The 22,641-nt window shown below is 41.1% G+C and overlaps 1 protein-coding gene across 2 annotated transcripts in view; it reads left to right on the top strand.

Annotated features, from left to right (window-relative positions):
* The window catches only part of RASSF9 (Ras association domain family member 9), a 34,679-nt gene extending 16,648 nt beyond the window's left edge, over window positions 1–18,031 (top strand). For both annotated transcript variants that reach the window (XM_054027516.1, XM_054027524.1), the window contains one exon: window positions 12,629–18,031. In XM_054027516.1, the coding sequence (XP_053883491.1) occupies window positions 12,629–13,904 (1,276 nt within the window). In that variant the 3' untranslated portion in view covers window positions 13,905–18,031. The remainder of the gene's footprint in view (window positions 1–12,628) is intronic.
* The last annotated feature ends 4,610 nt before the right edge of the window (window positions 18,032–22,641 follow it).

The following is a 22,641-nucleotide window of genomic DNA, read 5'->3' as shown; positions in this document are numbered from 1 at the left end:
AAAACACGGAAGTCAAAGCCTAATACATTTAAGAAACTGAATACAGGTAAATCTCACCCTCAGAGATGTTCCAATAAGCTTCTTTTACAGACTAGACTCCTTCTTAGTCTGCGTCCAATCCTTTCCCCTGGTACAGTCCTTGTTCCAGCACAGGTGGTAACTAGGGGATTTCTCATGACTGGCAGCCCCCTTTGTTCTGTTCCACCCCCTTTTATAGCTTTGGCACAAGGTGGGACTCTTGTGTCTCTGGGTCCCCACCCCTCCTTCTAAATAGAAAAGCACAAGGTTTAAGATGAATTCCAGTACCAGGTGACATGATCACATGTCACTGGAAGACCTCATTCTCCATTCTTTCAGAGCTGGCCTGCACCTACCCAGGAAGGTTTGTGAGTAAACAGAGCCATTCACAACCAACTGTCCTAGTTAATGGGAGCTATCAAGATTCCAAGCCACCATTAATGTTCCACACTTTGCATAGTTACAATAGGACTTTAGAGTAATATTTCATATTTCTAGCTTCAGATACAAGAATGATACATTCATACAAATAGGATGATCACACTCAGTAGATTATAAGCTTTGTAATGATACCTTACAAGAGACCTTTTGCACAAAGCATATTCCAGTTACATAATATTTACACTCATAAGCATATTTCCATAAACATATGGAGTGCAACATCACAGTTGCTCATTAAGTGAAATGATGTCAAATCTGACATCAGGAATCATAATACTCAAAAACCAGTGGGAGAACACTTTAACCTGTCTGGTCATTCAATGACAGACCTGCGGGTGGCTATATTACAACAGAAAAACTTCAAAAACAGACTCCAACGAGAGACTGCTGAGCTGGAATTGATATGCAAACTAGACACAATCAACAAAGGATTGAATAAGGACTGGGAATGGCTGAGCCATTACAAACATTGAATCTATCTCCCCTTGTAAGTATTCTCACACTTCTTATCAAACTGTCTATACTGGGCTATCTTGATTATCACTTCAAAAGTTTTTTTTCTCTAACTTAATTGGTCTCTCAGAAATGATAAGACAACTCCCACCTGTTTATGCTCTCTGTATGTGTGTGTGTATATATATATCTCCTCAATATTTATTCCACTCTGTATGCATCCGAAGAAGTGGGCTGTAGTCCACGAAAGCTTATGCTCTAATAAATTTGTTAGTCTCTAAGGTGCCACAAGTACTCCTGTTCTTTTTGCGGATACAGACTAACACGGCTGCTACTCTGAAATAAGTGAGCACTGCCTGTCAAGTGCCCGGAATGAAGTAGGGTTCCTGTGGGGGATAAATACCATGTGATCATGTAATTAAAGTCAGTATCATAATGCATATTCAATAAGGGGATGAATTATGGTTGCCTCAAGGCAGCCTTAATTCTGGCACTTACTACCTTTTGAGTGCTGGACTTTGCGGAGTTAATGTTCTTTTAACATTGTTTTTGTGTGTGATAGCATATATGACAATGGAGAGTCTAAAATATGCACATGTGTGTGTATTTTATGCTTTTCATTGTCTATTGTCTATAAAGCTGGGTATAGATAATTGTAATTTTTAAAGTCATAGGTCAGAGCTATGGTAGTGACCACTAGAATGAGAACATATTTCACAAAAGGATTCTAAATATGTGTATTCCTGCAAATATTACAGAGAGAGAGAGAGAGAGAGGAGGGAAATGTGCTCGTTTAGCTGCCGCTACTGTACTCATTCAACTGATAGTGTCTTGCTAAAGTAAACTTTCTTTTTCTTCTCCCTTTGTGCATTTGACACTTGAATTATACAGGCACCTAACTGCCTGAGTTAAAAGGATCCTTAACTGCTCTGGTGCAAAGACATTTGTATATTCCAAAATGTTGAGACATCAAATATGTGTTTTAAATGTTAATTCGACCCGACTTACTGTGAACTAAATATATCACAATAATTAGTTTTCAGTCTGCTTAAGGTGTTGTAAAGAATTAGCTGTAATTTACAAAATACATACCAAGCAAATGCCTTTCAGATCTGACAGATTGGTAGTGTTTCTTGCAACTGTCAGTGATATGTCTCTCTTAATTAACTACTAAACACTTAATTTCTCATTATAATGAAGTGATACGCACTGTTCATATAGTATCAAAGTTAACCCAAATGTGTATTTTTTTTTTTTCACTAGCCATTCTTTCCTAGGATGAATAGGGGAAATAGAAGGGATTAAGGTGGTAGTTAGAACTTGGGAGATATGAGTTCAAATACCTGCTATGCCACAGACTTCCCGTATGACCTGGGGCAATTCATTTAGTCTCCTTGCATCTCAGTTCCCCATCTGTAAAATCCAGATAATAGCACTTCCTTAGCTCATAAGGGTGTTGTGAGAAGAAAGCATTAATGATTGTGAGGTGCTCAGACACTATGCTAATGGATGCCATATAATGACCTAAGGGCACATCTACACTGCAACGGCACAGTGCTGGGTGAGGGCTCTCCCAGAGCTCTAAAAAACACACCTCCACAAGGGGAATAGCTCCCAGCACTGGAGCACTGTCTATACTGGCACATTACAGCGCTGAAACTTGAAGCGCTCAGGGGTGTCTTTTTTTTCTCACACCCCATAGCGAGAAAGTTACAGCGCTGTAAAGTGCCAGTGTAGACAAGCCCGAAGATAAATAGGAAGATTTTCTACTCAAAATTAATGTCAAAGATTTAAAATTTGTGACCTAATTATTTTATTACCATGGCTTTTCATTTCAATACTCAGCCTCTCTGAAGCTACAAAGCAGTTAACCACAAGTTGCTACAGACCCACTATTATTACACAGCTGGAGTAGACATGCTAGCATTACAATGGCTCCATTTTGGTAGTTTTGTATATATACTTGTGCATCCTATTCAAAGTATCTGATATAAATTGGTTCAGATTTCTTTTGTGTATCTAATACTCAGCGTGGGTATTAACTCCATCTTGGGTTTCTTTTTTCCCCTTCTGGCTCGTCAAATACTAGTTGTAAGTAATGGAACCCATTTCATTCAGAAAGGTCCAAAGAGAGATGAAATAGATTTGAAAAGGAAAAAAGAATTTGCTTGCAAATGAGGTCTTGACAAGAATTCCTTTTGGAGATCACATTTTCAATGCACTTTAATGAAAACAAGAGAGACAGAGGAGATTATATGGTGTAATTTCAAAACTGGGTGGTTCACTGGTTGTTAAAATAACGAAATATATAGACAAAGTGAAACTCATAGAAGACTTGCTCTGATGTTCTTACTCCACCAATGCTCTTAAGTACTGCATGATTTAGCTATCTATTACATACAACAGACCTGGGTCAAAAGAACATTAAAGATGCAAAATCAATAATTTGAAGGTTAGGAAACCCCAGCTTTATGGTTACTAATACAATCATAATCCAGTTGTCTTGTGGTAGGGTCCCTATGGAAAAAATAGCATTTAACTAAAGACATATAACACACATTCATTGGGGCAGATTTAGGACTATGAAGGCAACTGTCAGGAAAAGTTTCCCAACTTTTCAGTGCTTGACTTTGCAAACTAAATAATGTTCTGTTAATGTAGTGCATAGGTAATCAGTTGCTGGGGTCATGTGCTTGGAGTAGGGAGTGTTCACTGGGGTGGGAAGAGCCCAGCTCAGCTACTGCCCCATGTGTTATCTGCAGAGGGGGGCCCGTATCGGACATGAGTTTTAAACTCTTCTCCTTCCTCTGTTTATAAGGAAGAGGTCTGGGGAGAAATAATTTTCAGGCTCATCCTGTAAACAAGCCATATCAGCACAAGACTTAAGTTTTTTGCGTAGGTTTTGTGCTGGTCCTTTACATGGGTAAATTTCTGCATTGGTACTTTGGCGGCAGAAAAATTGGGCAGCACAGTTTCATTTGATGATGAGTGGAAACAGCCTACCAAACATACCTGCTGCCATGCTGAAAGGAACAGTCTGCGAAGTTGTGTGTTGTGCACCAACACCGAACAATTTGAAAATGTCTCTCTTCCCACACCTATCATACTGCTGCAAATTACAGTGTCCGTTTCAACTAGGGAGCTCCTGCCTCAGCTGCTGCCAATACTGGTTCTCCAACAGCAGTCACATTATTCACATCAAAGATTTTTTTTTTCCAGTGGATCAAGTTGCTAATGTTACTTTTTGCTCTTTTTGGAAAGCACTTCTACAAACCATGATCTTGGCTCCCTCTTTGTTCTCAAAATCTCCACTCTGCCAGCCCGCCATAGTATAGCACTGATGCAGCTTATCTGCCTTGGCATTGTGCCTTCTCAGCAAAGTTGCTCATGGTTACTCACAGAAGTTTCCTTCCAGACATTTTTGGACTGGTAGCCAGAAGCCCTTAAATATATAATGGAGAATGATGCTTTGTCTGTCAGGATAGTTGTTGCTGTGTAGGTCTGAAGAAGAGCTCTGTGCAGTTTGAATACTTGTTTCTCTCACCAACAGTAGTTGGTGCAATAAAAGATATAATCTCACCCACCTTGTTGTTTTGTCTGACAGGCAGACAGATTTAAGGTGTGGATACAAGTTATAGAGAGTGTGTACCCTGAGGGTGGTGGAAAGCATACTGTAAATCATTTCACAGTCAAGGCAGATAAAGAGGTGAAGAATTAGCAATGGAGATTTGTAAAGTAATAGCCACCATTGAAAGGCTGACAACCATGCAATTGCTGTGTCATCATTATACCTTCATTCTCAATCTTCAGGAGAGTCTTCCAAAAGTATTTATAGGGTGGAGAGTTCCTCTTATCAGAGGCGGATTTACCATGAAGCAAACAGTGCGGTGGCACAGGGCCCCCAAAATGCAGGACAAATCTCATCTGACAATCTGCCCCTGAGTCCCAGCTGGTGGCACAGCAGGACTCAGGCAGGCAGGCTGCCTGCATTCGGTGGCCGGTGGCCCCACGCTGCTCCTAGAAGTGGCTGGCTGCTGGCACATCTCTGCATGCCCCTGGCAGAGGGGAGGTGGCTCTGCGCACTGCCCCCACCCCAGGCAGTGCATAGAGACCCGCTGCCCCCCTCCTTCCAAGAGGCGTGCAGAGATGTGCCAGCAGCAGGGCTAAGGTGGCTCCCTGCCCACGCTGCCTCCCTCCCTCCATGCTGTGCCACTCCCGGAAGCAGCCGGCATGTCCCTGCAGCCCCGGTGTGTGTGTGTGTCCCCGCACGTTGTCCCCGCCCCAAGCGCCAACTCGGTAGATCCCATTGGCTGGGAACTGCGGCCAATGGGAGCTGCGGAAGCGGCGCGCAGAGACCCTCCCCCTCCCGTCCCCTCCCCCAGCCTAGAAGCCGCTGCCCGAGGGGTGTGCCAGTCACTTTGGGATCTGCGCCATCCAAGGTAAGCGCCACCCCCCGAGCCCTACCGCACCCCAACCTCTGCTCCAGCCCAGAGCCCGCAACCAAACTTCCTCCCACTGCCTGCACCCCTTACCCCATCCCATACCCCTACCCCCTGCCACAGCCCGCACCCAAATTTCCTCCCAGAGCCTGCACCCCTCACCTCTTCCCACCTCCAACCCGCAGCCCAGAGCCCGCACCGAGCACCCAAACTTCCTCCCAGAACCCGACCCCTGCACCCTTTCCTGTACCCCAACCCTCTGCCCCAATCAAGATACCTCACTTTATTTTCATTTACTTCCTATTACTTATAATACAGGAGGAGGATGAAGAAAAAAAGAACGAAAAACTTGGGAGAGCGGTGGGGAGATGAGAGAATGTTCTTTTTCTTGGCTGGGTCCCGAGGGTGGGGAGAAATGAAGCTGTGCACAAGGCCCCACTAACTCTAAATTTGCCACTGCTTCTTACAGTAACTATTACCTGTTTGTTCTTATCAGTCTGATGCCTCCAAATATGTATACCTTTTAGCCTTACAATTTCTGTGGTTTGTATTTTCCCTAGTGTAAACTCTGCCACCCATCTACCTAGCAAACATCACCTGCACTTATCAAGGATCCCATTTTTAGTTCCATCTGACTGTGGGTTTTTCTTTTCTTTTTCTTTTCTCATAGTTTGTTTTCGTAAGCAACTTCTGTTTCCTTTTCTTTGTTTCACTGAAAATATGGAACCTGATTCAGCCACCCTTATCCATACTGTGCAGGGGTAGGCGAGAAAAGGAGGATAGAAGAATCAGTCCATGGTTTGCCACTGTTCTCTTTATTAGTGCTGGGCACCCAGTCAGGTACAATTCTGTGCTGGACATGTTTACAATATGCATTTCCCCCCCTCTAGAACACATTTATCGATCAGCCATACTTTTGTGGTCTTAATGTATTTTGTGATGTAATGTTTTATCTGGGGGTAGCCGTGTTAGTCTGTATCTACAAAAACAACAAGGAGTCTGGTGGCACCTTAAAGACTAACAGATTTATATGGGCATAAGCTTTCGTGAGTAAAAACCTCACTTCTTCGGATGCATCCGAAGCTTATGCCCATATAAATCTGTTAGTCTTTAAGGTGCCACCAGACTCCTTAATGTTTTATCTGTCCCTTAACAATATATTTTACTTACAATGGCCTCAGCATGGGAATGTATTTTACAGTTACATTGGTGATAGGGTGACCAGATATTTGGGAAGAATATTAATAGACAAGACTTGTAATGTATCATTGTTGCATTAAAGCTGTTTGCTATCATTTCAGATCATTATTGTATGTTACATAGAGCTAGCTAAAATAGGCTCTCTTGTAATTCATTATTATAATGTTCCTGAAATATTTAAATTTAAAAAGCCTTCTCCTAATAAAAAAAAAATATTACAGAGCTTGCCTGGTTCCTAATGCTTTCTTTTGTTTTCAATAACCTATCTTAAACTTAAGCAAGGGTGGCACTATACTTATATAACAATATCAATTGAAGATAAAACCAAATGGTTAGGGTAAGTCTGTGTTATGTATTTTGAACTAATTTATTAATGTTTCTCATTTGCTTTCAAACTGGCTTGAGGTCTGTCATGTCCAGGAGAGAAAGGATGGTTCCCGTGGTTAGAGCACTAGTCTTGGGTTTGCTGCTCTGCAGACTTTCTGGGTGAACTTTGTCAAGTCACTTAGCTTCTCTGTGCATCAGTTTGCCATCTGTGAAATGAGGATAATGAGGCTGACCTCCTTTGTAAAGCGCCCTGAGAGCTACTTTTGAAAAGTACCTGGGTATTCTTCCTCCTTCTTCGGAGACTTATTGCATTATAAGGATTACTCTGATCAGGATGAGCCTGACAGTCCTTCTGCAGTGGTGTTCGTAAATGATAATGGTAAAATCCTGCTCCACTCCCTCTCTGTGGCCATTAAGTGCCCTGACTGCAGTGTGATGCAGGAGGGAAGAAGGGTCAGGATTCTGGGACCCCATGTGCAGAGTCTACCCGCGTTGCGCCCCACAGAGGTGAAATGTGCCCTGGTGCACATAAGTTGGCTGGAGAAGAGCAGGGGTGAGGCCAGTGGTTCTGGGGTTATGTAGAGTCAGCAACCCTTTTCCTATGGAGTTGGGCAGTGAGGTGAGTAGGGTCTCCTGCAGCCTGAGGAGTAACAGAGTAACTCCAGTTATTGCTTCACAGCCTAGATGTGGGGGACAGAACTTTTCTCTCTTATGCCCTAAAGACATCCCCTAGCACATAATCCAGGCAGGCTGCACCCTGGGCACAAGATTTGGCTCAAAGTGCTTTAGAGCAAATGTCCAAGAGCTGGTTTTAAACTTGAATATATAGCCAGATTGACTGAGGATGATTTGAAAAAAGCAAAAGGGACCGTTAAGAAATTCATTCTGTGTTAGGTTTACTATCTGGACAGTCACTGCAGGAATTTCTGCCATTTGCTCTTTGAGATTCAAATAAGACTTAACCAGGAAGATACAGAAGTTCAAGAAAACCAACCTCAGGACAAAACACATACAAAGGAATTATTCAGTAGTAAAGTTGTAGAAAAACAAGTCTAACAATAATAGTAACCCATACATTGCAGTATCAGGGGCACCGGAACAGGGGGGCTATGCCCTCCCACTTTTTACCAGCAGCAAGTGCGAGCAATGAGGGAGGGAGTGGAGAGGAGCGAGTGGGAGGCGGGGTTTTGAGGGAAGAGGCGGCATGGGGGTGGAGACTTGGGGAGAAGGGGCAGCATGAAGGTGGGGCCTCGGGGGGAATGGGTAGTGAAAGGGCAGGGCCTCAGGTGGGGGGGAAGGGCTGTCACAAAGGAGTGGGGCCACAGTTCAGCTGCCCATCTCCCTCACTTTAAGGACCTTCGGTCACCCCTGTGCCGTGTACAGTGAAAGAAGTTACTAAGCCAAAACCGGAAACTTTTTCTCTTTGAGATAGCATTAAGCTGAAAAATTCAGATTCAGATCAGACCCTTCCAGAGCTTTAGAAATATTCATATTCAGAGATCTGATTCAGAGCTGTGAACTTCAGATGTGAACTTCCCCAAAGAACCAGAAATCCAATTGGTCCCCAACATATGGGAGATTTTGACCTGGGTTTCCATACGAGGACCATCCCTTATAGTCGTATCATTTAATTCTTATGCTGGCAAAAATCCCATTGAGTTCAGTGGGAATTTCACCTGAATGAGGACTTCAGCATAGGGCACCATAAGCTTGGCTCTTTGCAAATTCCTGAAGCTCAAATTAAAGCAGAATCAATGTTAAAATGTTTGTTGATCTGCTTTGCCTAGTGGTCTTGTAGCTCCATACGTATTTTTCTAGTGCTGGCCAACAAATGGAATTTCCATTCTACAAAAATAATTGAGATTTTGAAATTTGTTTTCATTCCAAACTGGAACATTTTCTCCTCTGCACGGGCAATTGCATGGTAGCTGACGTTGGTGCGAGGGCTATCTGCAGTGGGTAGTTTCCCTCCATCAGGGGAATTTTCTGATGACCAGCTATTGCCAGATTCTGGCCCCCTTGAGATTCCTGAGTGGCACAAAGAGGCTGGAAAAATTTTCTACATTGCCTCTTGGAGTTCTATTGGGATTTTCTAACGTCAGCAGTATTTTTCCATCAGTCTGCTTGTTGAACTTCTGGTGAAGCCAGTAAGAGTTCTGTGTAAAAACTGATGGCAGGGTATAGTTTTAAGTGTCTACTGGTACATTGTACCTACAGACATTTTAAGGTTACTTGAAGTTTTGCTAACCTCATGGGTTCATACCTGCCAAGACTTGCTAGGTAGCCTTTAAAGTAGTTGGGGGAAGGGGGGGGGGGGGGAGAGGAGAGGAGAGAAGAAGGAGAAGAAGGAGAACATTTGCATAGTTTATATAATCTGGCACATACTTCCAGTGTACCGGAGAGCACAAAGATAACATTTTACTGTAACAAAAAATTAAGAATGAAAAGAATACCTGTCCCAAAGAGTTTGTATAAAAGTCTAAGGAGAATGGGGAAGGAAGCAAGAACTATTATAACAAACTGGGGAATAACAGGTGAGGCAGTAGTACTGCAGAAAGTATTCCCAGAAGTACTGGGAGTTACAGTGGATCACAAACTGAATATGAGCCAACAACGTGACACAGTTGCAAAAAGGCTAATATTCTGCTGGGATGTATTCACAGGAGCATTGCATATCTCTACTCAGCACTGGGGAGGCCTCAGCTAGAGTATTAAGTCCAGTTTTGGGAGCTACACTTTAAAAGAAAAAATGGGGGAGAGGGGACAACTGGAGAGAGTCCAGAGGAGAACAAGCGAAAGGATAAAATGTTTAGAAAACCTGACCTCTAAGGAAAGGTTGAAAGAAGTGGGCATGTTTTGTCTTGAGAAAAGAAGACTGAGGGGGAACCTGATAAGTCTCCAGGTATATTATTGGATGTTACAAAGATGACTGTGATTAAATGTTCTCCATGTCCACTGGAGGTGGGACAAGGAAATGTAGGTTAGATATTAGGAAAAACTTTCTAGCTCTAAGGATAGTTAAGCTCTGCAATAGGCTTCCAAGGGAGATTGTAAATCACTATCACTGGATGTGTTTAAGAACAGGTTAGACAAACATCTGTAAGACATGGTTTAGGTTTACTTGTCCTGCCTCAGAGCAGTTGGATGAACTACATCACCTCTTGAGGTCCCTTCCAGCCCTACATTTCTATAATTCTATAAGTGCAACTAAATGAAGAGGGGATGATCTACTGTGCATGCCTGATACCCGATGTGTTGTTATAAAGAAACAGAGGGGTAGATCCTATAAAGCAATTACCTCAGCCGAGATACCAGTATATTGTTTCTTACACCTATACGTGTTTGCACCTATTTCATTTTTGTTTGTCTATCAGCTTTTTTCCACTTTGAAAATCATAGACTGATAAATTACATTTGATTTCTCTTTCACTTATTTCTTTATCAGCAGCTGGTGTAATTATTTGAGCAACTATCAGGTACATTTGATAATGATTATATTAATTTGTGTAATCTTTACTTGACACCTAGCTCCTACAGTAACTTGATATTCCATTCTGGATTTTTCTTTGTGCATACTTTAGCTTAAAGCAAACATTGTTTGTTGACCATTGTAGCTGAACTCTGTTGCAATAGTCTATTCCTGTTAGTTTCATTTAACTACTAATCTATCAACAAGTAAAAACATTTTTATGATATCCTGTGCTGTGTAAACTTACTAAAAGGTGACAGATATTGACTTTGTGGCCTGTGACACATTCAACAGTAATGTCAACTGATCTAATGTTTTCTCATTGTGTTGTGTTTTGGGTTTTTAGTACAGACCCATGCCTTAATGATTTCTTGATCTTTGTTATCTGGGATTTTTAATGCCCTCTGTATGCTTCAGTAATCTGTTGGAAACTCTGATTTGCTTAAATTAATTACAGTAAATCACTGATCTTTTAAATGGGACCTGTTGAAATAAGAACTTGTGATTTTTACCACACAGACTTATTTAGCAAAGTATGAATTTTACACAAGAATGCTCCAGTAGAAGAGTAACACTGCGTTTGAACAGAGTTCTCTTGTACTATATAACAGTAATAAGATATTTACTATATGTTACATTTGTACTCCGTTATTAACCCCAGTCTCTTGAGGCATCTTGCCTCCATACAGAGCTGAGTCAATCACAATTCAAGTTTTTGGATTACATTTAATCTCCCAAACAGGGTAATAATTTAAAAAACGAAACTAGCAGAAATGTTTTAATAAGCAGGATGTAACACTAATGAATCCAGATTAGGCTCTAATCCTGCTATGGCACATGAGCCTAGAAAAATACTGTGACTCAGTCTGAAATGCTAACTATTGTAGAATCAAATACTTTCTATGTCGACCACGTTTCCATTATCCCTGCATTTTTCAAGCTTTCTACATGGAAGTGGATTAAAGCTTGTTCATTTGAATCTACAGAGAATACAAGAGAAGATTCACAATAATGTATTGTGCTCAGAGGATGTATCTAGAGCTAAACAATGGGTCAGATCCTTGGGTGTGGCCAGGCTACATGGGGGCTCTTTTCTGACTCTGGGGCCACTGTCAGATATAAACTGAAGCAGTTTAATGGAATTAATCCTGGACATCTGCTCAATGTAGTGGTGTACTGGCCATTCCTCTTCACCACATTGCCTGCACTGGCAGCAGGGAGGAGTGGAGCTATAGATGCCTCTATGACAGCTCTGCATCAATAGGTGTAATTCTTCGGAGATGCCACATCTCTGCTGGTGATGTACAGTATTACCAACCTCAAGCATTTGGAAATCATTAGTCACCCCCTCAAAAATCACAAAATGGGTGTAAAAATGATGAGTGGAGTTTTTGATGGGGTTTTTGGGGGGCGGGGTAGAGTTGGGTTTTTTCGTTTTCAATAAGCTTGGGGTTCTTTTTATTTGCGTTTTGGTTTTGGACCCTTTAACATTCACTCAGGTCACATTTTGATGATTTTCTCCACAACCACAAGAGCTAGATTTTTTTTTTTAATTTATTTTTTTTCACGAAAGCTGAGATTTTCCCATAATCATTTGAATACATGATCTGGGGCTTTAAGAAAAACACTGTATATCACCGAGACTTTCAATAAAATACATGAGAGTTGGCAACGCTACGATGATGTGGAGCAAAGGCACTGCAGATTTGTCTCAGCATCACAATATTTCTTCTTCTTTTATCTCCTATAGGGTTCACATGATTCGTGGTGGTTTAGTGATTCATTCAAAAAAATCTGGATGTTTATCCCAAGCTTCTGAACCTGTATTATCTACAAATTATACTGTTATCTTGTGAGAAAAGACTTTCTTCTGAGATTCCCAGTATTCCTTGATCCAGCTGGGAGCATAATACAATTAGAATAGCACTTTATATTAATCTATACTTCTGCTCTTTAAGTGAATTGCACTCAGGCATTTAGAGAAAAGGGTGGGACAGGGTTTTAAAATTAATATATAAGAATCTGAAAAAGAGGTTTGGATTTGTAGTTGACTAAAATTCAGGTAGGTTGGTATTTCTTTCCCTTTGGTCCAGTGACAGAGAGGCAGGCAGGCCGGTGTTCTCTCCATTTACATTTTAGGATTTTTATTTTTTTTTTTTTTTAAGAGTATGGGACATTTGCCCACCATTTGGCAGTTTATATCAAGGATAAATGGATTGTCATTTTGATTCACACACTGCATGCCACTGACGTAACTCATATTGATGTTTCCTTATTCTAGATCTCCAGACAAGAACATGGCTTCTGATGAAAGGGAGATAGTGGTTTGGGTATGCCAGGAGGAGAAAATTGTGTGCGGACTGACAAAGCGCACAACCTGTGCTGATGTGATCCAAGCTCTACTAGAGGAACATCAAGCTACATTTGGAGAAAAAAGGTTTCTTTTTGGACAACCTAGTGATTATTGTATCATAGAAAAATGGAGAGGCTCTGAGCGGGTCCTTCCCCCGCTGACAAAAATGCTGAGACTTTGGAAGGCCTGGGGAGAGGAGCAGCCCAATTTGCACTTTGTTCTGGTGAAGTCAGATGCTTTCCTCTCATTTCCGTTGTGGAGGACAGCTGAAGCAAAGATAGTACAAAACATAGGAAGACAATGGGAGCTCAGCCCAGCGAATTACATGAAGTTGTTGCCAGTGGATAAGCAAAAGAGGATTGTTAGAAAGACTTTCAGGAAACTGGCCAAACTTAAACAGGACCATACTCTGCAAGAGCGAGACAATATGGAGACATTGATTCATCTGATCATTTCCCAAGATCATACCATTCATCAGCAAGTCAACAGAATGAAGGAATTGGATACGGAAATTGAAAAATGTGAAGCCAAATTCCACCTCGTTCAGGTAGAAAATGATGGAGAAAATTATGTGCAGGATTCTTATTTAATGGCCACTCCAAATGATGCTGAGCAACAAACAAATGTTCCACATGGTCAACATCAGATGCATGAATACTTGAGCAAAAGTGATGGAATTTTACAGATGGAAGAAGGACTGAAACATCACAGACTACTAATTGAAAAGCTCTGTGCTGAAATTGAAAAAGAGGTCAAAGGTGTATGCACTGAAACAAATGGAGATGGTAAATGCATGGCAGAGGCCTTAAATGGCCAACTAGAATCCTCAAATTTAGAAAGTGTCAAACATGAGTTGGAAAAAAGTACGAAAGATGGCTTGAGAATCCACTCTCACTTGAGCTGCATTCAGAAAGAGCTTACCTACAGGGACTTGCTGCTGCAAAAGAAGGAAAAAGAATATGAACTCCTTGCGGAAGAATTTAATTCACTGCATATCAAAGACAAAATTGAATCCAGATGTCCAGCTAATGAAGAGCAGACAAAAGGCAGCGAGGTTTCCAGCAAGTGTGTCGCAGTGCCAGACTTTGTTCGTAAAGTGACTAATGTAGACATAAATGATACGGACTCTGACACTGGAATCAGCTCGACTCATAGTCAGGACTCTGAAACAGCTTTAGGAGACATGATACTGTTGTCAACATAGCTGGAGACCGTTGTGCACATGACAAAGAGTAATATAAAAACAACCATCTTTGGGGGGATATTTATCCTTTTAATACTCTTGCTATCATAGGATATGTCTACACTGCAGCTGTAAGTGAGCCTCCCAGCCTGGGTAGACAGACTTGTACTAGCAGGGCTTGAGCTAGCTCGCCAGAAACAGCAGTATGGATGTTGTGGCTAGGGCTGCAGCCGAGGCTCTGAAGCTGGCCCGATCCCATAGGCTTAGAGCCCGAACTGCAGCCCAAACAACAACATCCACTGTTTTTAGTGGGTTAGCTTGAGCCCCACTAGTGCAAATCTGTCTACTCAGGCTGGGAGGATATGGTATAGACATGCCCATATCATCTCGGACCTGAAGGTGTTGACCACTCTGGCCCCAATCCAACAAAGCACTTTAGCATGTGTGTAACTGTGAACACAAGGGACTACACATGTGCTCAAACTGACCCACATACTTTAGCATGTAAGTAATCCCACGTGTTTACAGTTACACACGTGCTAAAGTACTTTGCTGGATTGGGGCCAGAGTGCTCAGAGTTTTGTAAGACTGAGCTTCATTGAGACAAAAGTATTCTGATGGGAGATGGCCTGAACCAAAATTCCAGAGCTGAAACACCCTAATCTTTGGGTCCATCTCTACATCTGACTAATCTTTTAGGAATGTGGACATAAGGGATAGACCAACTTAGACAGACAACTTGATTCTCTGCTCCGTTACACTAGCTTTCTTCCACTGGAGTAACAGGGTGTAGGATAAGGCACACAATTGGTTAAAATGTAGTTTTCATGATACTGTAGAGCTGATAAAAAGCATATACTTTTTTATGTTGTATATTTAAATGTCATTGTAATCTGTAGTAAAGCGTAACATTTTCAAAAGCACTTAAGTGCCATTTTCATAAGTGACTTAAGCACATAGATTTATGTCTACACTGCAATTAAAACCCAATGGCTGGCCAATATCAGCTAAGGGGCTGTTCAATTGTAATGTAGACATTCAGGTTTGGGCTCGGGCTGGAGCCCGAACATCTACACCACAATTAAACAGCCCTTTAGTCCAAGCCCGTTGAGCCCAAATCAGCTGGCATGGGCCAGCTGTGGGTGTTTAATTGCAGTGTAGACATACTCTAGCAGTCTCAGTCCCATTGACTTTCAGCAAGATTTAGGGTTGAAAGTTAATCTGGAATAGGGTAAATGAGATTTTAAAGTGAATTGTTCCTGATTTAACACCATGTTTGGAATTTCTTATTCCAGAATGAGAGCTTCCATACATGGAGTTAATCAGGAATAATTAATTAGGAATAGCTGTATTGGAATAACTCCCTGTGGTAGACAAGCCCTTAGGCTCCTAAAGACCAGATCTTCAGAGGTATTTAGGACCTAACTACCATTGAAATTGGTGGGAGTTAGATGCCTAATACTTTTTGAGGATCTGGACCCTAAGTCACTTAAGAATGTTTGTTTGAAAATTTACCCTGAAATCTGACTAAATGTATTTAATGGGAACTATGTACTAGCTAAGCAACACAAAGTTCAGTCATATCCTGGACTTAAGTCTTAAACGATGAATGAAAAGATGACATATAGATGGCATAAATCTAAAATAATTTCAACTACATTATTTTCCTTTCCTATATTTTGGCATTCATTAGTCCTCTCACTACCCTCAAGTGTCTGCCAGTCATCTGGTTTTCAAAATAACCAGAACACTGTGGATTTAAGATTGTAAATATGACTTTGGAGAGCAACATTTCCTGAACACCACAAACTGTTTGTTTTTAAAGACTTGTGAACTCTGGACTTTATGAAGAGAGTTTGTGTTTGCAGGTATCTATCTTGGCTGCCTTAATATATTTTATCACTCAACATTATATAAAATGATTGGAATGCTTCAAGTGTAACACATGGAGCTCAGCTACGTGAATTCTTGATGAAAACTCAGATCTATAGCAAACAAGACATCTTAACATTGTAATAATTTATTAACACAACTCAGCATCTTTTGTACTCTGCGTGTCATGTACTGATATTAGGCATTGCATGCACTTCTCAGTTCAGAGCTTTGAATGTTGAGAGCAGGCTAATGTATTTCATGAGTTCTTGTGCAGTTAGAGATTTCGTTTAATGTGTCAGCAGTTTTTATAAATACATTTTCTAGCCTGTCTTTTCCTATTGAAATTCTTTCCTGTGCAGAAGGCCAGCACTATGTCTTTGGGCCACTTCATTCCCACATATGCTCTCCATCAAAACAGGGATTTTTGCAGAGCTGGGTGAGTAATTGATTTTTCAGTTAGGTGGCAATTCCAAAAATAAGAATACAAAGAATTAGGTTTGGATTGAACCAAATCTGAAAATTTCCAGAATTTTCAGTGAATCAGAAGAGTCCATTTCAGCTCTGCTCTGGAGTGGGAATTCAAAACTGGGTTTCCCACATCCCAGGTGAATGCCCTCCTAGAAAATTAAAATGAAGGAAAGGGACAGCAGCACCTTAACTGCCTTTGCTCCCACCAACACCAGTGCTACTGCTGGTTGCTTTGTTGCTCATACCATACATGTCAAATCTGCAGATTGACCAAAACTGCATTTTCCATTGAACAGACAATTAATCTGAAAACAAGTTTGCCTAGTTCTCTTTATGTGATCCACAGACGTTGTGCTGGCCCTCCACAAAGGGGTGAATTTCACCCACACTGCATGCTTGGTTGTGCACCCATCCCTTGTAATGTGTAGATTTGAAGGATATTGCTTTCTATTGAGAGAGGAAAAAAAGCAAGAAAACCAAGGCAGGATACAATATTTCTTTTAAAAAAAAATCCACAATGATTTGAAGCTCAGCCTCACTGTCTGCATCAAACCTGAATTCCTTAGATGGGCTTAAATAAGCAATACAGTACATGCTCAGTGCTGTTTTAGCTCCCTCCTATTGCTAAATCCCTTATTAATTCAAGCTTGGCACACCATCAAGGTAACTTGGGGGAAAAAGCATTTCCCAATATTATCCTTTTGCCTTCTTTTCCTACTGAGTTCACAGAACATAAGAATGGCCATATTGGGTCAGACAAATGGTTCATCTAGTGCAGTATCCTGTCTTCCAACAGTGGCCAATGCCAGATGCTTCAGAGGGAGTCATCAAAACAGGGCAATTATCAAGTGATCCAGCCCCAGTTGTCCAGTCCAAGTTTCTGGCTGCCAGAGACCTAGAGACACTCAGAGCATGGGGTTACATCCATGACCATCTTGACTAAGAGCTATTGATGGACCTATCCTCCATGAACTTATCTAAATCTTTTTTGAATCCAGTTATAGTTTTGGCCTTTACAACATCCCCTGGCCATGAGTTCCACAGGAAATTTTCTTTCTTTCTCCTAGATTAGCTAAGATTTTTGCCTTCCCTTGGGAACTGCAAAATATTAACCCCTTATGTTCATTTCCTGTCTCTCTTAAGTCCTGTTTCTCTGGCACCCTTGAACTCTGATTTTATGACTCATGCAATTCCATTGGGTGAGCAATGCTTACTGATTAAGGGAAGCACAAAGAATTGCTGCATGATGGTGTAACAGCTCAGACTAGGGGGAGGAGGGGGAAGGGAAATCAACTCACCAAAGAATAAAAGGGTATGAATTAGAGTAGAATATAGGGGAAGTCAGGACATTGGATTGAGGTGGAGGAAGGGAGAAGTGTTATTTTGATGGCAAATAGTTATCGGTTGAGGATGGGGAAGAATAGCCAGGTGAGTGGGTCTGCACCACTGCTATTTTGAGTTGGGATAATTTGGATCCAGATATGAATCCAGGACAAGAACCTCAGCTGTTATAAAATGGTGTAGCTGAAGTCAGTAAAGAGGCACTGATTTACACCGGATGAAAATGTGGTCCGTAAACTGGCAAGGACTTTACTGAAGAATTCATTCTTGCACATATAAAATAACCAATATAACCGCTGTTGTTTTCCCAGTGCATACTGGATATAATTTCATGTTTCTGCATGATTAATGTGTAATTTAACAAATTTGATGGAACCAGATAAGTAAAAATGTAATTTCCTGATTCAGGCTCTTGACGACTCTTTCATTTAGAAGACAAATAAAAGAACATAATTATCACTTGATTATGTAGACGTGTACAGTATTTGCTATTCATTTAAATGGTCAATAATTACAGTATAATTGCAGAATTATTGCATGATTGTCTTCTGCAATACCCAAGAAATTTTATCATTTCAAAACTAAGGGCCAAATTTGATCCTCCAATCTTGAGTGCATGAAGTGGACAGATTGGGGAAATGTCTTCTGTCTGAAATATGTGCTTGTATTTATGGGCCCTAATGCAGTGCATTCGAGTCTAGCAAATAGGTGGAAGTTCAGAGTTGAACCTTCATTCTAAGGCTTTAGGCTGACAACACATATAAGCTACCACTTTTCCCAAAGGCATGACTGTTGAATTTTTTACCTTTCCACTCTTGAATGAAGCAGACTACTGGAGCATCCATGGTGGCATTGTTGATGATTGAAATTCAAATAGTATGTTGTATGGCAAAAAGTGTATGTGACTGGTTTGATCACAGAGATCCCCTTGGGACTGTCACCTGATCTGCTGAAATTACCCCTGAACCCGTTTTCCCTGCCATCTTAGGACTTCCAGAACCCTGCCTTGTTGAGCCAGACGTACTAGCCTGCTGCAACACAGACCCGGAGTCTGGCCCATGCCCCCAAAGCTGCAAACTTAGGTCACCTGCTGAGCTGTTTTCAGTTATCTCCAGCACCCAGACACCCAATTCCCAATGGGATCCAAACCCCAAATAAATCTGTTTTACTCTGTATAAATCATATACAGGGTAAACTCATAAATTGTCCGCCCTCTATAACACTGATAGAGAGAGATGCACAGCTGTTTGCTCCCCCAGGTATTAATCACATTCTGGGTTTATTAATAAACAAAAGTGATTTTTATTAAGTATAAAAAGTAGGATTTAAGTGGTTTCAAGTAATAACAGACAGAATAAAGTAAGTTACCAGGCAAAATAAAGCAAAAACACGCAAGTCTAAGCCTAATACATTAAGAAACTGATTACAGCTTATATCTCACCCTCAAAGATGTTCCAATAAGTTGCTTTCACAGACTAAAAGAAGAACAGGAGTACTTGTGGCACCTTAGAGACTAACAAATTTATTAGAGCATAAGCTTTCGTGGACTACAGCCCACTTCTTCGGATGCATATAGAATGGAACATATAATGAGGAGATATATATACACACATACAGAGAGCATAAACAGGTGGGAGTTGTCTTACCAACTCTGAGAGGCCAATTAATTAAGAGAAAAAAAACTTTTGAAGTGATAATCAAGCTAGCTTCAAAAGTTTTTTTGAAAAAAAGTTTTTTTTCTCTTAATTAATTGGCCTCTCAGAGTTGGTAAGACAACTCCCACCTGTTTATGCTCTCTGTATGTGTGTATATATATCTCCTCATTATATGTTCCATTCTATATGCATCCGAAGAAGTGGGCTGTAGTCCACGAAAGCTTATGCTCTAATAAATTTGTTAGTCTCTAAGGTGCCACAAGTACTCCTGTTCTTCTTTTTGCGGATACAGACTAACACGGCTGTTACTCTGAAACTTTTCACAGACTAGACTCCTTCCTAGTCTGGGCCCAATCCTTTCCCCTGGTACAGTCCTTGTTAGTTCCAGCAGACATCTCAGGTGGTAAGTAGTGGTTTTCTCATGACTGGCAGCCACTTTTGTCCTGCTCCATCCCCTTTTATAACTTGGGCACAATGCGGGAATCTTTTGTCTATGCTTGTACCCACCCCCACCTCATCAATGGAAAAGTACAAGGATTAAGATGGATTCCAGTATCATGTGACATGGTCCCATGTCCTGTGAGACCCCAGCCTCCATTCTTCTTGGGCTGGCCTACACATACACAGGAAGGTTTGCAAGTAAACAGAGCTATTTACAGTTCATTGATTCTGAATCACTCTTAATGGCTTCCACTTAATATGTTTACATCAGTAATACCAGTTTATATCTTATTCTGCTAACTCCAGACATATAAATAATACATGCAAACAAATAGGATGAACACACTCAGTAGATTATAAGCATTGTAATGATACCTTAAAAGAGACCTTTTGCATAAAGCATATTCCTGTTACATCATATTTACATTCATAAGTGTATTTTCATAAAGCATATGGAGTGAAATGTCACATCATAGTTAATATTCTTTACTCAGTAATATTTCATTAACTTTACTCAGCATAAACTATCTTATCTCCAATGTATGTCATGTTGTACATATTGGACCATCATCTTAACATAAAAAGTAGAGGTCTGGAAAATGGAAACCCCTGACTCCCCTCCCTCTTTCTCTCCCCCGCCCCCCACCAAAAAAAAAACAACAACAAAAACCACGTTTTGGAAAATAATTTCATCCCGAACCAGGACAAAATGTCAAAAGCATGACATATTTTGCAGGAAGGGTCTTCAAGATAAATGTCAGTTGCAGGCAAACCGAAAGAGATTTTTTTTGGCTTCCTAATTGCCTGCAGGGAAGGTCTTGTCAAATTCACAAGTGACATTGACAAGAGCCTGCAGCCTGGCTGCTCTGACTCCCAGCCTCCTCACCTAAGCTCCAGGGCAAAGAAGCATAGACAGGCAATTCTGAGACTTTGTCTTCCTTCCAACTCTGCCAACTTGCTGCCTCTGCATTCTCACATCTTGTGGGGAGGTCAGGAACAGCCCACTAGGAAAGCTTTTGTCAATTTCATTGACAGAAAGTAAAATTGACAAGAGCCTTCAAGGCAGGCAGCCAGGGACCTTGCTGGGAAGTGGGGGTGAGGGTGTTTGGTTTGTCAAAACTGAGATCTTTTCACTGAAAATTTCAGTTTTGTGAAAAGGGCGTTGTTTGTCAAAAAATTGTTTTGAATTAACAAAATGTTGACCAGCTCCAGTCAAGAGGAAGAAATATTGTTCTAACTAATGCCCTGATTTAGCAAGTAGTCCCAATGATGTCACCTCCTGATTTAGGAAGCTTGTCCTATTTTGCTTAGCAGCTGCGCTAGGATGAAGGCATTCTGTGAGTAAATAGATAATTTTGAGGAATGAGAGAACGCCTCTGAATATTAGAACTCTCCTGAAAACAAAGAGCAAGAATTCTCTTTTCTCTTCCCATATCCCCATCCAATATACTTAATAAAAATACACTTATCAAATGAAAACCTTTTTATTTTTCCATTCATTAAATAAAGCACATGTTTACATATTTTCTTTTTCTAATAAGTTAAATGATGTTTACACATAAAAAGTATTTCCACTGACGTTGCTTAGAAACTGAGCAGAATTCTAATTGGAATTCCAAAGCTTTCCTTTTAAAGTTACATTAGGCCAGCAGTTCTCAAACTATGGGGAGGGCCTCCCAAGGGAAGTATGGGAATGTATCAAGCTGTGTGCCTTTTTTTTTTAATTTCTTTCTTTTTCCCTAAGAGCTCTGGCTATCAGCTCGTGGTGGCTGGAGCTTATGCAGAAGGGCTGTGCATACCCAGGAGGTGGGGGGAATGGGATAAAAGGGACAGCCAGAGCCTCACTGCCCCAAGGCTGACAGCTGGAGTCCTGCTGCCCAGGCTCTCCTTCACCTACCCTCAATCTCTCACGGGGAGGCGGCAGCAGGGCTCCAGATGTCAGACTCAGGGTGGCAGCAGCAGTGCAGAAGTAAGGGTGGCAATGGGGTGCTAAATCTACTGTGACTTTTCACATTGCCACCCGTACTTCTTCGCTGCTGTTGGCACGGTTCTGGCTTCAGAGCTGGGTGCCTGACCAGCAGCCGCTGCTCTCTGCTCCACCTTCAGAGCTGGGCGGTGGTATATGTACTTTGGAGGGGGAGCATAAACGACTACAGACATAAAGAGCATGGTGGGGGGGCCACAATCAATTGAATTTGAGAACCATGGCATTAGGCCGTCCCTTTCTTGCTGACTTGTGGTTGGATTAACCTAAGTAACAATGGCTATGATTTCTTCAAGTTACAGCATTTGCATAATAATTATATGTATATTTCCTTTTTTTTCACCTGTGTTGTTTATCCTTCTGGGTATCTTAGTGGTGGATTTAAAAGCCAATTAGATTATTTGGCATTTTATCAGATTCCAAAATAACAGACTACCCAATAGAGTCCTCAAGGCTCAATATGAAAATATAGGACTAATCAGATTAAATTAGCAGGGTCTTTATTGTACAACCAAATTTTCCCATAGAGTCAATGGAGGAAAAAACAACTTTTCCCTATAATGCATATTTAAATGTTTTAAGAGACTTTTTTCCAATTTAAATGATTGCTTTCATAACAGAGTGAGATTCTGGCCTGTGCAATGTGACCATACCCGAGAGTATTTGTAAGTTTTCCAGTGCTAACAAATTCAAAATTATACACTACAATGGGCTAAATCTTTAAGTCCTTACTCTAGCAAAATTTACCTTGACTTCAGCTACTTTTGCCAGAGTAAGGTACAGCCATAAACAGATCAACATGTTACTAACACTTGACTTTCACATAGGACATGACTAAGCCCCCACATGCTGACTGTCTTCAACTTGAGTTGTTGGGTGCACAATATCTCTGAAAAATCAGCCTCATATGACGCAGTCCTGCCCCATTGAAGTCAGCAGGAGATTGGCTATTAACTTCAATGGGAGCTAGATCAGGTCCATAATGCTATACAGA

This window comes from Malaclemys terrapin, chromosome 1 (assembly GCF_027887155.1).
Source record: "Malaclemys terrapin pileata isolate rMalTer1 chromosome 1, rMalTer1.hap1, whole genome shotgun sequence".
NCBI classification, from domain to species: domain Eukaryota; kingdom Metazoa; phylum Chordata; order Testudines; family Emydidae; genus Malaclemys; species Malaclemys terrapin.
This window is presented reverse-complemented; position numbering and strand designations above follow the sequence as displayed.